The 17,660-nt window shown below is 43.1% G+C and overlaps 1 protein-coding gene across 1 annotated transcript in view; it reads left to right on the top strand.

Moving 5' to 3' along the window:
* Window positions 1–2,527: 2,527 nt before the first annotated feature.
* Window positions 2,528–17,660, top strand: part of chst11 (carbohydrate (chondroitin 4) sulfotransferase 11) — a 95,995-nt gene continuing 80,862 nt past the window's right edge. Inside the window, exon 1 of the mRNA XM_084573780.1 lies at window positions 2,528–2,708. Coding sequence (XP_084429906.1) covers window positions 2,606–2,708 — 103 coding nt within the window. The 5' untranslated portion in view covers window positions 2,528–2,605. The remainder of the gene's footprint in view (window positions 2,709–17,660) is intronic.

The following is a 17,660-nucleotide window of genomic DNA, read 5'->3' as shown; positions in this document are numbered from 1 at the left end:
CATTAGGATGAGGTTCCATCCAACGCTGCTGCAGAACGACTGGATGCAAATTTGTTATACCCGAGACCACCTTATGATTCTCTCCTCCCCCGACAGACCTGCTTGTGTAAGACAGATATCTTAATTAGAAAAAGTGCACAGGACTGTTTCTTTTGGCGTGTGCCTGAAAATGCCATTAGAGCATAATTTGATCAAAGCCAAGCAGCGTCCGTAACTTTGTGCAGCAAGGTTAAGATGCTACGCAGAGGTCTATCCATCACTGCCTGCGTGTCTTGGACAGTGTTCAGAGGTTTTAACAGATCCGCGTGCAGTGTGCTCTCTTGCGCCGATAGGTGGCACTGTAGCTGTATGTGGAATAGACAAATGAAGCCATAGTGTATTAGGACGGTAACAGTAACTGAAGGAAAAAGAAAAAGCAGATAAAATAGTCAGCTGCATGGGGTGACAGTAATTTTCATTTCATTAAAAGTGGCACTGTTGCTTCTATAATGTTTGCAACTGATACTACCACTTCTACTGTGTTAGAGATAGAGGAAGCATTCAGAGCCCTTAAGGACCAATACAGCAATGCTAAAAGAGTCCTCCACAAGTGAAAGTGAAATATCATGAAGTAAAATTACTGAAGTATTGTCAGTAGTATACTTAAATTGTCATACTTGTGTCCTTCTTGTTATAATATTGTAATGAGATATTTTAATGTAGATAATTAATGTAGATAGGCTGCATGTTCCTGTTGCAACAGCTTGAGTACACAGTGTCTACAATCATGGGCCCAGGGACCTCCAAATGGTCATAAGATACATCTGTGGCTGTAAGATGATTAATGGCAGAGGCAAGAAAACAAGTAAAGATGTGATAAATATCGTTCATTTCTTTTTCTGTTTTATGAATTATTGGCTTATTCAACCATTTATCAAATCATGTAAGATTTTTAGGGTGGTTGTTGAACTCATAAATATCTGAAATGTGACACATGCACTTTTTGTATTAGATCTCACATATACTCATCTAGCTGTAGCTATATATTTGAAGTGAAAATGAAAAAGTGAACTATGTAGAGATGCTGCAGTATAAAATACATGCTGTATTCACTTGTGTATATTATGCACAGCTACATTTCAGAAGGAAAAATTGCACTTTTTACAGCTTTATTTGACAGCTTCATAGGTATTCAAACATGTTTTTATGGTAACTTTGAACGCAAAGGAGGAGGCTGCAGCCAAAGCTTATTACATTATAGCTTATTATTTTATACAAGCTGCACAGCCCTGATAAAAGACTCAGTTGTAGCTGTGTCACAACACTATATTGCAATATATCCTTGATGGGAACAAGTTGAAATACTACACAATTGTCTAATAATGCTACTGTAGATACTGTAGCTACTGTGTAACCATATAATTGTAGGGCAACCTTTTATTTTAGTAATGCGTCATCACAACTAGATAATCATTTCTGTTATGTCGAACACATCAAGCAGCAGGCTGTCTGTTGCAGCTACATCTTTTGCTTGTACCGTACACATAGACTGTATAAAGATGGATGACGGAACAGCTCCTCAATAATGAAGCCAAAGCAAGTAGAGCTCCCCCTGGTGGCTGGTTGCAGTATTGGTCATAAGCGCCTCCTCCTCCATGTTAGTGGATGGGACTTGGGCCAAACCAGAACAGTAAAATACATGCCAAATAATTTATAATTTTTCAAGGGTGGTTTCTGTTATATAGGTTGTTAATATAATACTGATGCACACTCTAGTGTACTTTTTTTCCTGTTAAGTTTCGTTTTAGCTACTTATTTAACACTATGATGTGACATCATGACGACTACAAGTTGCCAATGCCAAATGCTCCATGAAGTGGTCCATGTGTGGGCGGGTCATCGATTACACAATTCTGCATGGCTCCACTCGCGACCACAGTGCGCGAACTGGTAAGATGGCGTATGCCGTATATAGTAAATAGTATCACTTTTTTCAAGGAAGTGGGGATGCGTAGTACATGTTTATATACAGTCTATGACTTGCCGTTTGTTTTGTAATTGCCGCAATAGGCAGATCAACTTTACAAATGTGACGGGCACTGAGAAAACATTTGCTGTCACTGGGACTGACTTTGACTTAAATCCGCGCTGCAACTTTTGTATTCTGTTTTTAAAACCATAATCTCACCTACACCAAAACGTCTAGAGTCGACTCTGGTGACTGGCAGCAGAAACAACTAAATATATGATGTTATTATTAGAACATGTGTATCAGACGTTAAAAAAAATAATTTTCTGTAAAGTCTGTGTGGCCCTCTGAGATAGACTTTGTGGTGCTTGAGGTGCTAAACCAGCAGCTTTTCATATAATTCTCTCGAATAAAAGCACACGTGGACGCTCTCATTTTCTTCCGAGCGAGGGGGAGGTGCCGCCGATCCGTTCGTCCCTGCCCTTGCTCCCCCCCTCCTTCAGCCGAGCAGTGGTACGCTCCTTGTTGGATGCGTTCAGCTCATTGACCGGCGGACAATCCTCATCAGTACCACCAGAGCCCCCGGAGCCTCCGACAAGCCGGCCCTTCATTCCACCCCACAAAGCGAGCAGCCGCCTCCAGCCCCTCCGTCCGGCCATGAAACAGACTCTGAGCGAACTGATGAGGATGAGCAGGATATGCCGGATGGTATTTGCCACTTGTTTGGGATCCTTTATTCTGGTCATCTTTTATTTCCAAAGTATGTTCCAACCAGGTAGGATCTCCCTCCTCTCTTCTCTGTCATGTGTGTGTGTAGCTATTGATGTATGGCATCTTGTCTGGCTGCCTCCTGGCATGCTGACACATCGATTTGTTGGGTCTGTACATTAACGCAGCCGATGAATAATTAATACTTGTTCCGTGTGAAGGTGTAAATCACGCAGCAGCAGCAGCAGCAGCAGTGCGCTGTAAATCAGTCTTCCATGTGGCACATTACTGTGGACTGGTTATCTGCGCGCTTTTGTCCGCCTTTTGTTGAGTGCTTCTTTCTTTCTTGGTGGAAGTGTTGCGTTTGTGCGTTAATATATACAGGCTATGATTGGATGCGAGCCACCAGGCGCTGTTAACTCGCTTCTCCTCAGCTGACAAGTGGCATGGATGTGGTGGTGGTGGTGTGGTGGAGGGGCTTTTTGTCTTCAGAAACGTGGCTTGGCGACAGGAACCGGTGGCAGCTGGGTTTGGCACAGTCTGGGCACTGGCAGCCCAATGCGACCCTAAGGTGATCCTCCTATTACTTCTTACCATCTGGAGACCGAAGGCTTTAATAAATAATAATAATAATAATAATAATAATAATAAATCAAAGCGGAATGCTTATCTAGGAATAAACAGTCTCCAGGGAGCATTTAGAACCCACGTCCGCTCTAATCTGTGCGCCCCTGGAGACACGGGTTTAATAATTTATCGCACAGTAAAGGGGACTCCTCTCCACATCAGCGGTGGGCGTTCTTGGAGGGATTTGCATCAATTTATGTTAAATGTTAAATGATGAGATATTATCTGCTGCTTTGAAGAAAAAAAAAAAAGACCAATGAACGCGCGTGAGTGGGTGCAATATCTGTGCGCCAAAATCAAAAAGAAGCCTGCACTCGGACGCGTAAAGGGACCTCCGAGTTTTCAATCTGCTGACCTACTGTACACCAGCTTCACTGTAGAAGTGCAAAATGGATTAAAATAAACTTTGAGTTTTTGCTTTCAGTTAACAAACCGAATCACTCAGAAGCACAAATGGTAATCTCATAATTGCGCTGCTGGAGACAGCGAGTCTGCCAGGCTTTGTGCTCCTCCAGGATGCACCAACCATCCAAATGCGAGCACTGGTGAAATATCAAGTCCTGACAGAGAACGCACAGGAACATGCATCAGCAGCCTGTAGCTGATGATACACGGTCACTGTTAAGCGAGTGGAGGGGATAACAGACTGATGGGACATGAGATAGAGCAGATAGAGAGAGAAAGAGAGAGAAGGAGCTCATATCAGCCACGGCGGCGTGAAACCGAACCGACGCGCTGCCACATCTCTGATTCAGGAGGGATTTCTCTGTAGATACACCAGCTCTCTGTGTGAGTCACCACTGCTGGCAGCGGCTGGCAGCGGCGGGCAATTATTATTCCTAATCCCCTCAAGGGAACTCGCCATCCTGCACTATCCTAATGTGATGAGGTCTCTTTTCGGACAACTGGAACCCAAGTATTGTACTCCACATGCGTTTCACATTGCATACAAATCAGATAAGGAACCAAATATATTATAATCAGGATATGAAACATGAATTGACTAGTCAAGGTTTGTCCTGTTGCCTGGTGTCACTTGTGAAATTGTGCTCTCATCCTTAAACAGTTTCTCATGTTGCTCTTTGGCTGCAGGCTGCAAAATCGTAATGATCTGATATGTTAGTGTGCCATTTCTGATGATTTCCGGATTGCTTAACTGATTGGTAAGTCCTGAGCTAACATTTTAATCCAGGATTTACTTGTAATGCAGTATTTTTACTATTGGTACTTTCACTTCATTAAAGGATCAAGCTCGTCCTAAATTTGCCATTGGATCACTGCATCAGTCATTAGAAAGGGTTGGATCAGAGGCTAATGAACCAGTTAATTCAAAGTTCATCTGCAACTATTGTGACATTTAATTCCTTATTCCTTGAGTTTTCGAGCAGAAATAGCATAAACGTTGGGGCGATATTTGTTTGTCACATCTAAACTAAATGTATTCAGCGTTTTGTTTTTTAATTTATTTAGTTGCAGCTCCTGTTTTAAAGAAACTAGTCCCACTAAAAAACTGCTGACTTGCTTTTTCCCTGGGTTATCCAGGGGGACGGTTAAACTTTCTCTGGAAACAGATGCCCGTGTCAAAAGCTTCAAGTGAAATCTCTTTGGCCTCCACTTTGCAGCAGAGTTCCCTAACTCTCTGGCTACATTCCAAATGAAACGGTGGCAAGATGGATTTTTGCTTTTTTTCAGTTTGGTTGAACTGACCCTTTAAGCCTGTAATCAGTTACTCTTTTTTAAAAAAAAAAATCCCCTCTTGCAATGTCCCCTGTAGACTGATATGATTTATTTAAGAATTACATAACTGTATATCCTGTAGCGGGAACATTGCACAGACTGAAACCTCTCCTCTATTGTGCATCATTAAATTAGCTTCCTGGGAGGCAATTGATTGTAAAAATTGAACCGAGACTCCATTAAACTGTTCTCAAGGACCCCTGGATCCCGCTCTCAGAGTTGTGCCAATCCTCGCAGACGTTGCATCAGCTTCTGCCCGACACACGCAGATATACACAGGTCGCAAAGTGCATGTTTTATTTAGTAGCGGTGATGATAGGGTGTGTGGCCCGGGACGCTCTGATTGAAGAGGAGATGTCTAAAGCGGGGTGTTTGTGCAGGAGCTTGGATGTGAGCTCTAATGCATGCAGTGTGTATTTATGCGTGATTATACAGGTGGCATGGATGCTAGTGAGTAGCGTGTTTGTGTGTAGTGCCGCTGACTTCATTTCCAATACTTCTCCTTATCTTCTGCCCTTCACTCTCCCCAGTTCTTCCCTCGCTTTCTCCCTCTCTCTCTCTCACACACACGGTAGAGCCATTGTTGTCCATCAGATAAAGTTCCAGGCAGCGTCTCTGTGGTTCAGGCATGTTTAGTGGGCCTGGGAATCCCGTCTGGCCTCACAATGTAAACTCTCACCTCTCTCCCAGAACCCGTGGGGTCGTGACCTCTTGTAAAAGAGACAGAGGGGAGAAAGAGGGAGCGGGGAGGTTGAGCACGGTGGCCTTAACAAGCACACACACACACTGCATGAGTGTCAGGGCATACACTGAGTCAAGAAGGTTAGGTCAGGGTTTATGATCAGAATTAAATGCCATGTTTGGCCCGACTGAAAGTTTGCAAATGCAATTTTTCAGCTCTTACTTGACTCTCTGTTCCCTCAAGATCCGGCGTGGAAGCCAGAGAAGGAACAGACTTGGAATTTTTGCAAATGCACTGGCATGAGGCTTCAGCTCCGTATTCAATGGCAGCCTGAGAGCACGTCAGATTAGGTTTAGATTGGAGTCGACTGCCAGGTTTTGTCAAAGCATGCAGAGAGCATGGCAGTAGGAAAAAAAAATTGCATGTTGTCACGCTCAGAATCCACTTAGGCTGTTTGTACCTGCGCATTGATATGTTTAATATGCCAGCTTTTTGTCAAGTGGCATTTTCTGTGTGGTGGTTTATCCTGACAGTGGAATAAAAATTATATATTAAATGTGAAATTTAGGCTAAAATGTTATTCAGTTGTTGTCATTTATTTCAAGTTGCCATTTGTTGTCTCAATCTCAGTATCAAATGTCAGTATATGAGTCTGGTAACACATTATTTGGATTTCATTACTGGGCGTGCTTCAGAGCAGCAAAGTATGTGACCTTATTCTTGACAAATGCCTTAATTGCTGTTAACTGTTCGTCCTTTAAAGTTGTTTTGCTGTCAATATCTTTTACAACAGGTGCCATAGCTCACTTCTCTTATGGCAGCCATTTTGTTTTTAACAAATTCAACTCCATGGCGCTCAGATGACATGTATGGCTATGTTGGTGTATTTCGTCTAAGCCTTCCAGAATGATTTGATTGGTCGAGCAGATCTTTGCTGGAGCATAATCGGTTCCCAACGGAGAGATTCCAGACCAACTTTCCGCTACAAGAAGATTTGTAGGCGGTGGAGTTGGTCTATGCTAGCAAATTTGTAAAATTGTTTTTCAAAAAACTAGTTAAAAATTTCAACAAACTGTTACAAACTATAGCTACAACATTATGTCAAAGACGCCAGTCTACTACTACTGTTACACTGATATCTACTAAAATTAGCACGCTAATCAGCTAGCACCAGCCCATTCCATCTAAGTTCTAAGTGTAGCTCTTAGTTTGCTGGAGAATATGGCGCGTTAGCATGATGTTAGCATAGCATGGGATTTGGAGGTTTGGAGAGACAATTAGCTTTTAACAAAAGAGGAGAACTGCAACTCTGTAGCTGCGTTTACTAAATGTTGGCTTACCAGTAAACTTACATTCAGGAGTCACGCTTTTGCTACAGTATGTGTCCCAAGCGCTTGGCTAGCACGAATGATCAGGATTGGTAGACTTGTTGTTTTGTAATTAGTAAAGTAACACAATTGCTTTTACATGGTTACCAAGGCTGTTACATACTCTCGACACATCATCTTGGCAGAACAAATTTGTCACTTCTCGCGGAGTGTGTATAACAAACCTTTCGAATCTGGAAAAGTTGGACAGTGAAGCAAAAAACATTAACTGGCAACCAATCTGATTACTGACTAATTCAATTAAAAACGCTGAATTTTCTTGGGATTTGTAGAAATTGCAACAGAGCAAACAAGACAATCTCTCTCTTTTATTCTCTCTAAGACGCAACAGAACAGCTTGCTAGCAGAGTGTGATTTCTGTTGTACTTTGGAGTCCTCTTTATACGCAGAGAAAATGTGTCCCTGCCTCCATAATTCAAACACTGACATTTTGCGTTGGCATTTTATTGAACAAACGATAATTGACTGTTCAAGAATATAAATGTCATAACTGATAACAGGTTTCATGTATCCAGGACTGATTAGGGTGCAGGTGGAAATCATCAATCAGCATGTATAGATCCCAGCATGTATAGATCGGCTGTACTGATGCTAAATCCATTCTGATGCTGTATCATGTTTGCCAAGCCTCTCATATGCACCAACAGGCAGAATAAAAAAAAGTATTTCAGGAGTTTCTCAGGCTATAAAGAAGTATACAGTGCATGGAAAAAGAGAAATTTAATCTGACAAACTGACTGCTGCCGTCATAGGAAAGCACACATTAGAATTTCACTCAAGTTATTTAAGACCCTTTTTGACAGCAGTCCTGTCTGCGCGCCTGAAATATTGAGTCATGAATTTCAGGCAGCAAAAGCTTTTTCCAAAATGAACATGTAGGGTTTCAGGAGGCACTGAGCGCAGCGGATTTCTCTCACGGTGCACATCTCTTCACAGGCGCACAAATGCAATAGCCGGGAAGTGAAACACGGGTCGCTCCTGGCGAATGGGGATTGTCACGTCTGTTATGCTTCAGCCGAAAGGACTGCCTCGTTTAGTTTAGCATGACGACAGCCATGTGCAAGGGCCTGTGCCCTTCCACCTAGAGCTTGTCTCCGCGCATTCACTCTGAGTGTAAGGTTACACTGTGCCTGTGACAGATCGTCAGAATCTCTGCTGGTCCTTTAAAGGCATTGTAGCTGCAGACATCAGCGTGGCTAACAAGGCAGTTTGCTCTGTGGGCTGCTTGTTTGGTTTCTTTGTGAAGTGCCTCTGGGATATTTTTGAATCGTCGTGTGTGTGTGTGTGTGTGTGTGTGGGTGTGTGTGTGTGTGTGTGTGTGTGTGTGCAGCTCCGTTCAGCCACCGCCACTGTGTCTTTTTTCAGCTTGCCCATGGTAACCTGCTTGTGCTCCCGGGCCCTCAAAGTCGATCGCTCACATTACACGTCTGCCACAAAGCCCCTGTGACTCCCGAGCGGTCAGCTGTGCCTGGAGACAGACCTGGGTGACCTCATTTGAAATCCAAAAAACATTATTTTTCTTCTACTGCATGTGTTTGTGTGTGTGTGTGTGTGAGGGTGAGTTTTATTTTTTTTTTTCACAGCAAGGAAATGGAACAAAGTACAGCAGCTTGAAGCAAAGGAATGGGAACATCTTGAAAAAGGACAAAATATTCCTGCCCGCAATTTCTACAGGAAACTCGAAATTCCTCACCTTCGCTGGTCTGTGGCGGCACCGTCAGCTGTAGCTGATACACAAAGAGAGAGTGCTGAGTCGCTGGGGTCACTGACCTCAAATATGGGACCCTGTAATCTGAGAAATAGGCTCTAATCCTCAAACCTCTTTGTAGCGTACTCCTTTCCAGCTGTGGAGGATCAGCGCATAAATCCCACCCAAACAATTTGACTGGCCAGAGCATAGTCAGTTCCCAACGGAGGGGTTCCACACTAATTTTCACAGCTTTGTCATAGGCATAATTAATAGAACCCCTTTATTCAGACGGCATTCTTAAGATAAAACAGAATGAGAATGTAAACATTGGGAGCAGACACTGTCCTCCAGTTCCAGTGCCAAATTCAAGCACAAGGTAGAGAACGGTGAAATTTATTTTACGAGTCATTGCGTAATAGTTGGTAGGAACTAGAGTTGCATGTATTCTGATATAACAGCCCTGAACTAAAACGTCATGAAGGTTATGGTTTAAAATGACTGAGAGAGCTGCTGATTCAACTTTGTATTTTGGAGGCTGTGGTTTGTAGTACCATCAAATTGCATTGTGTTGTACTGACACACGTTTCTCATATTGTGACATATCCATTTTAGTCAGTAGGCTGGGCTATCTATCTATTATTTATCCTTCCTATGTATATAGTGTATATTTACTTCTCTTTCTATTTCTTGTAGATTTGTACATATGCACATCTTTTTTATTTTATTTTATTTGTTTTAGTTTGATATATTTATAAAATAAAATACATTTATAAATATTTAGATGATTATATATATTTCTAAATTTTAATTTTAATTTTAATTTTATTTTGTATCTTTCAAGAGTGTTTTCCCTTGTGGATCAGTAAAGTCTAAATCTCAATCCAGTTTACCAGACCATCACCAAAAATTCTCCAAAACGATCATCCAGTTGAATCACCACCTGAAGTCTTTTCAACGTAACCTGAACATTAGAACCGTTATAAAAAAATCAAGGATCACAAATCAAGAGTCTTTATTGCCATTGTGTGAACATAACGAAATTTTGCAGAGACTCCCGGGGGATTAGGTGAAAGGATGTTAGGATATTTTCACTGGTGTACCTAATGAACTGGCAAATGAGTGCACATTGCCCCTTTCATCATTTTATACTCATTAGATTCGGTTCAGCGGCAGCGTGGCCATGATGGTTTGCAGTTGGTCAGCAATTCTAACATGACAAAAGTTGGAAACAAATCTATTTTACATAAGTGAGCCAAAACACTGATTGCGGTGATTCTACATTTTAAGTGGACATTTTTTTGGTTGAAGACATTGCTCAATAATAAGTGAGTTCCACCTAAGAATGCAACTAGGTGGGGACAGGATTCATTCTCTGGATCTTGTTTCAGAGATATGAAGATTACATATTTTGTTGATTTCATTTGTTTTGTGCTCAGGAAAAAATCCTTGTTGCTGTTCATCTGTTATGTTTTTCAAAGCTACGCAATCACACTAGCTTTCAGACTGTAATATTTCTTATCAGGATATCAGTCTGGTAATGCACCATTGGGTTTTTGTTACTGAGTGTGTTTCCACTGCAACAAATGAATAGTCCTATAACTAATCGGAGCAGCAAAGTATGTGACGATAAGATATGGTTAACAGCGTGGCTCAAAGCCTGCCCGAATGATGTGATTTGCCTCGGCAGATCTTTGCCAGAGCATAGTCATTTCCTAGTGGAGTGACTCCAGACCAATTGTTGCTCTTGTCGCCTATTCAAAGGCACCCTTGCACATCTTACTAAAAGCCCAGCACTGTCAGGACGGTCTGACACAGTGAACGGTGCCCATTTCCGATGTAGTTTGAAATGTATTGCAGTATGTTTATAATGCATTCCATGTATGAAACCTCTGAGAGCAAAACTCACCAATTATGGCAATTCAGTTTTAATGAAGTGACTGTTGGCATGGCAGCACGGCATGCCCCCCTACTCCCTTTACCAACATACATTAGCTCTCTCCCCTGGTTCTTATTTGAGGAATTGCAGCTTTTAAAGCCGGTTTGCTGCTTCTCAAGTTCCCTGTGCATCACAGGGGCTTCCTCCCGTTTAGGATTCCTCTCAGAGCCCCGGTAGATGTTATCACACAGCGAGAAGAGATGACCTAAAGTAATGAAATAAGATAGCAGTACTTTGTTTTGCATGTGTGTGTTTGCGTTCATGCTGGTGGGTGTGTTTTGAGCACCCCCTCCTCCCAGCCCCCCAGTCTTTGTCTCTTACCCCTGCCTGCTCCTCTGCTCCTGCCTGTGCGTGTGTGTGTGTATTGTGAGAACGTATCCCGGACGTCCTGTTTGTGTAATCTTTCTGCTACTGCTGTTTTCCTGCCCCGCTCTGCTGCTAAATCCTGGATCAAACATCCCAGCACATCAGGGGGGAGGAGGGATGTGTCCCCCGCTGAGTCCCGCAGTGACTTTGCCGTCCGCATTCAGGACCAGCGCGCCCAGATTAACCCCCACCTAAACCATTCTGTTTCTCAGGAAAGTGTTGCAGGATGATCTGATCAAACCAGCTTTGGAAACTGAGTTCATGTCAAAGACTTCCAGCACTTCTAGTTGGGATAGGATGGGATTTTACCATGATTATACAAGGTTGTATCCAGATCAGTTTTTGTTGAATTAAGTGAAATGTTTCCAATCGTTTGTAGAGATTTGACATCTTTTAAGTTGTTCTAATGGCATACAATTTTGAGAGTATGCACTGCTTTCACTGCATTGTTGAAAAGGCTCAAATTGTGCACACTTCTTTTGTCACAAAGAGACACATAATCGACAATTTATGGTTAAGAAAATTGTTGCTTGCTTGGAGGTGTAACTGTTCCCGATGAACAACAATTTCTCCATCCGCCAAGTTCTTCTTTGCAGCATTTTAGCTGGTTTCCTGGCAACCACGCCGGGATGGCAAGACTCCACAAAAGACTACTTCCAGCAGTCCTTCTACAGCCACAGATTTGTTGTTGATTAAGTAAAATGTACTGATGTATAAAGTGTTGATCAGGCTATGAGGTCCCTGATAAGATACATTGTACCATGGTAGGTCATCTTATGGTCCACATCACTATGGGACCTTCATGTCGTTTCTTCTGGCCGTGCCTATCACATGGGCTCCATTGGTTTAGGTCCAACCATGAGATGCTTGCTGGCGATGTTCATCATCAGGTCTGGCTTCCAGGAGGTGGCCTCCTCTAATCCTATTCCAAACAAGGTAGTAAGTAAGTCTGAGTTTTCCATTTCATCAGGCCTTGTGAATTGCCAAAACAACGAGATAATAAATACAATCTGCTTGAGCTGGGCTCACATTTGGAGATTATAACACTCAGACATCCAGAGGGAGCTCAGAGTAGAGCCGCTGCTCGTTCGGGTCGCAAGGAGCCAATTGAGCTGATTCGGGGGGCATCTGATCAGGATGAGTCCTGGTCGCCTTCAGCTGGAGGTTTTCCTCGCATGTTCAAGTGATGGGAGATCCCAGGCTAAACCCAGAACACGCCGGAGGGGATTCCCCAGGAGGAAATGGAAAATATTGCTGGAGGGGCAGGCGCCTGGACTACAGGATGTGCATCAGAAAACAAATGGATGTGTGGATGTAGACTAGTGGTTCTGGCCTCCTGATCATGGTGTGATTTATTAGGCTTCTAATAATCCTGTTTGAAATTATACTGATAGATCCAAATGGTTTGAAGATTAGTCAATAGGTGACAGATCAGATTCCACATTCAATGTTTTTAAATGCTGCCAGTAGACTGGCTGCTCCGGAACATGTACACAGTAAACCTTTGTTTGCTACAAGTTAACAAACCCCGTTGTGACCTAAGCCCCCTAGACTGTAAGTTACACATGGCATCCTCAAACATTGCTCTAAAGCCTGCCTTTAAAGCATGTAGTATTTTCTTTGCTTGTCCACATCCTCTTCTTAAACCTTTCTTGGGAAAACTCAGAGCGTGCCGCTTGTGCCGCTCCACCGTCTGGACTTTGGTTCAGTCAGCAGCCGGAGGCCTGACGCTGAGGACTCATTTACTAGACTGAGTCGGTGACCATCTGCACGAGCGTCTGGACTTCATTAGAGAGGCGATGAAAGGGCTGCCACAAAGAAAGACGCACGAGCACACGCACATAAATATATACACAAACTCTTTGGTCCTTGGTTTAGACCTACACTGTCTTGGGAAACAAGTTAACCTAGACCGGAAAGATTACTTCTATGTCTGGCCTTGCGAGGACATTTTTGCTCTTGTGAGGACAGAAATAGATCATACACCCACACCAACACACACACAACTTTTATGAGCATTAACCGACACAGTGAGACATTCCCTCAGCTCAGAACAACAAACAGGCTTATTCTGAGGGGAACAATAGACAGACAGTCACTGTCTGCCCTCTGAGTGAACAAGTGTGTGTGAGGCCCCTCCAGACCCATCTGCCTCCACTTTTGCATCCCTGATAACTTCATCAGCGTGTCATCAGCCAGGCCTCCCAGCCCGAAGGGATTCGAGACGAACACTCACTCGACCCCTCACAGAAGACACAGATTTGCACATGGGAAAACAGCAGTCATCCACCCGTACTTTCCCCTGCTAAAAAAACACTGTCTGTCTGGAGAACAGGAGTCCGTTGTCTCTTTCGTCTTCCTTATCCAGAGGGAACCTGCCTGTAACTGCAGCCAAACTATTTCAGATAATGACAGAAAACTGTGTGCGGGAAGTGTGTGCCCTCATGTTGAGGCGCGTTGCGGCGCAGACATCTGTATTTAACAGAAGTCGGTCTCCCAGATGTTTGGGGATTAGTATTTCAGCTTTAATTTTTTTTGTCTAAAAAGACACAAGAATTTATGAGAGACTAGAGGATGTGCTTTAAAGCCAAGCTCACACACCCCTCAGCTGATACCCCAAGGGCTTAGCTCTAAGCCTTAATCATGCCACCATTTGTAACAGCACAATTCTAGACTAGTCAGTCAGCTGATTCACTACATCAACAGATTTTTCAAAGTGAATTCAAACCTTTCTCAAAAACTTCACCCTAGGGAACAGATCCTCTGTGAACATTTTCCCATGGATCCAGAGACGGGGATGTTAATGATAGAAAACGTCAGCGTCAGCAGTGTTGGCTACGCCTCAACATCTGCCTGCCACACATCATAAAATGCGTCTCAGGTTGATCGGTTTGTTTAGAGCATGTTTTGACGGGAATCCATCCGTCTCGTGTTCAGTCTGTCCCCCAAAGGCAGGGAGTGGATCTGTGCCAGAAGAAAATAAAATATTGTAATCTAATCTTCTCCAAGTGTGTGTGCAGGCGGCTTGAACCCTTGTACAGCAGTAAATTGAAACATGGCCACCATCTGTCAGACTTCCATGTTCCATAGTGACATCCGGGCTGTCTGTGGTTGTCTTTGTTTGTGTAGAAAAAAAAGGGTGTCTGCTACTGGAAGAGGAAGTGCTTTAATGCAGAATCCAAACAATATTAGACGCAAGAGAGCAGTTTCAGATTCTGAGACATACTGTAGGAAACCATTCCACTGTTGATTCGTCACTTCCTCTTTGCACAGCAGATAAAAGCAGCCCTTCAATTTTAATAGAATGCCTGAGTAATAATAGAAATAACTCAAAATATAAAGACTTTTGTTAAAGATGTTATTCTGGTGCCTCAACATTTATTTTGCCAAAAAGGGAGGAAGAAGGTAAATCACCTGGTAGCCAAAAGAATTATGGCTCGGCTGTGGCACCAAAACTTTGGACCAAACTCCAACTGATACTGTGCTTTCAGTAGATTTATTCGTGGAGGCAAAGTGAATATGAGCACGAGTTTAACCTGATATGAGTTTAATCACCTCAAATGACAAAAGAAAAGGCGTAAGAAAGGCTCTCAGCTTAGTTGCATCCATAAGTAGCTGCGACACTGCCAAGATTCCACATAAAAAATAATCATGCAATTGCTGTGCTACTACCGGGCACTTGCACTCAAACTCAACTCTTGCTTCGCTCCAAAACTCGTGCTACATTTTTAAATGCAAACCCTGACACCTGCAAGATTTATTCAAATGACTGTGAATGGCTTGAGGTGCAGTCTGTTTTCAGTCGCTCTCACAATGTAGCTCTTTAGCTAAGCTACAGAAGGCTAGCATGTTCAGATCAGGCTAACGTTTGGGCTTTGTTTTGACACAGAAACTGCAACAAAACACAGAAATCCTAGTTCATATTCCATTTACTTTCTATGGGATGCAAGCATTTTTAATTCTCAAGACGTGTAGCCAACAGCACCATGACGTATGTTAACTGTCCACACCGTTTTATCACGCTGTCCTGTCAAATTAGCACATCTGGGCTACTGTGCTCCGACTACTTCGTCTGCTAGTATTTGAATCCTATTTAATGATGTAAAACCCTCTTACATGAGCAGCTGTGTTTGGGTCATTTAGTTATGCACGTTTTTGGTACGGAATGTTGGCTCGGTTGGATGCTTGGTTGAACTGTTTCCTACCATTTAGCTAAAATTGGAATCCGTGCCACAAGCATTAGAGAAGCATTGCTGCTCGCTAAAATCCATAGAAATATAAGCCTTTATTTATGCTTTTGAAAATGAAATTATACATTTATACGAGCCGTTCATTTTTTATCTAATAGACTTTTGATTTTGACAGACAGGGCAGGGAAGTCAGAAAGTATCGAGTGAACAACATTGTTTGGCCTTGTGTTGAGATTTTTCAACTTAAAAGCAAGAAAATAACAGACTTTTAATTCAAGTTGTATCCTTTAGTGATAGAAATAAATGCAATAATTAGTACTGTTACAGAAAAATCTCTAATATGTGAGTAGAAAATAACTGCTGTCTAGCTTGTAAGGGGCAATGCAAGATTTTAATTATGTGGAACGAGACAGTTGTCTCCGTCCTTGTCTGTTTCAAATCCAATGTTTAATTTAGAAAAATATGCATTATAGAGCAGATCTTAATGAGATTCATGAAGTTGGGGTGGGAGGGGGCTCCAAACTACATCCCTGGGTGTGTCTGTATATGTGCATGTTGATGACTGCATAAAAGGAGTGGAATGGTCCCCGTGGTCGTTAAGCGCAACTGCCCCTGTTCGTCTGCAGGCCCGGAGCAGCAGCAGCGGCAGCTACAGCAGGCGTAGATGGGAATGTAATCACACCGCCGCTGCCGATAAATATTGATTTGGTTGTTAGGTTTTAGCCCCAAGTAGTGCGCGGAGAGTGCAAGCGTTTGCGCGTTAGCCACATTTGGGCATTAGGAGTAGCACAGCAGGGGAGGGAGGGGGGGCATATTTAGGAGGTGACAGAACAGCTTTCAGTGTTTACCCCTGGAGTGCAGGGAGCCAGAGGAGTGTGTCTGTTTGTGTGTGTGTGTGTGTGTGTGCCCAAGATGTAGCATACAGCATGCCCAAACTGTGACAGCCTGCAAGAGGATAATGCAACAAGTGGTTTTGTGTGTTTGCACAAGTGCCTTGAGTCCTTTTTTTGGGGGGGAAGAGGGGGTGCATATGGTGTATGTATGTTTGTGAAGAAAGTAAAGCGTATTTGTGTCTTCTTCTGACAAATGTACTGCGGACTGCGCGGCGTACAAAAAGTGAGTCATGGCTTTAATTAAGTGGATAGGCAGAGCCTTGTCTCATTAAACGACTGGTGGAGGAACATTTAAACCTTCCTGCTCTGCAGCCGCTACTGGGACACTTTACAGAACAACTGGGAGGGATTTTCCACTCCTCATCCTCCTCTTCCTCCTCCTCCTCCTCTTCCTCTTCTTCCACCTCCAGTCTCTCCCTGGACTTTGATGGATTCTGCTCGTGAACTTTCTTCTTAAACACAGCGTCTCAGTGTTCGGTATTCTGCTGCGTCTGGGAAGGATATCGTGATAAAAGGTTGCAATTAACTTCCTTCTGTGTGCCGCATCTTGCTCTACTTCAAGGGATTTTCATAGTATTAGAAATGCCCTGCCTTCTTCCGTGAAGGTGCACGCCACCATAAGGTTTGTTTTCCCGTCGCGGAGCGCATTAGTAATTCTGAGAAAATTAATGCCTTCTGCGGCTCCGGAGGGGTTTTGTCACGTCTGAGAAAATAGCCCCGGTGACGTCACAGTGATGTTACCGCACATTTATTGGCCCAGGCTCGGAGGCGGCAGATTTATGCCTATGTTTAGAACTGGAAGCCTGAAGTTTGACAGAGGGAGTAACAAAAACACAGCGTTATGGTTCATGTGGGACCTGAGCCTGCCCTCGTACCGGAGCCCAACCCGCCGCATCAACTTTGATGTATTCTCTTTTTAAATCCGCATCTTCTAAGCCCTCAGACGTAATGGATATGCAGCACTGATCTGCTAGAGTAGGTATCTTTATAGAGTATCTTTATAAGTGGATGCATTCTGCTCTTATTGGGAAAAAAATGGATTCCGTCTCTTGATGGATTTCTTCTTGCATCGTTGCTGAAAGTTGATTGCGGTGCTAGAGAGCTGCACAAAATCCAAAACAGTCCGGCTCGTTTGAAAAATGCCGCATATCGACAAAACAAGCCTCCAAAATGGAAGGTGTATTAGGGATGTGTTTTAGTGCTTTCTGATTAGATGACCTTATTGAAAACTATTCCCTCGCCTCGTTTTTGGCTGCATATACATCAACATCTTGACAGTTTTCATTTTCCACCACGTTTTCTGTTGTGGAGAGTGAAATCACTTTTCTTATGAAATTGCTTATACAACAGTCGAAGAGATTAAGCCGCTGCAGTGTGTTATGCCTAATTAAACGCGCAGCTTCAAAATCCCCTCATCCACAGTGCTTCCATCTTCCGTCTCAATCCCTCCGTCTATTTCTCTTTGGCATTATCTGTCCATCTCTGCTCAGCGTCG

Source organism: Chelon labrosus (genome assembly GCF_963514085.1).
Source record: "Chelon labrosus genome assembly, chromosome: 23".
Classification (NCBI taxonomy): domain Eukaryota; kingdom Metazoa; phylum Chordata; class Actinopteri; order Mugiliformes; family Mugilidae; genus Chelon; species Chelon labrosus.
Note: the sequence above shows the minus strand (reverse complement) of the source record. Positions and strands in the feature narration are given on the sequence as shown.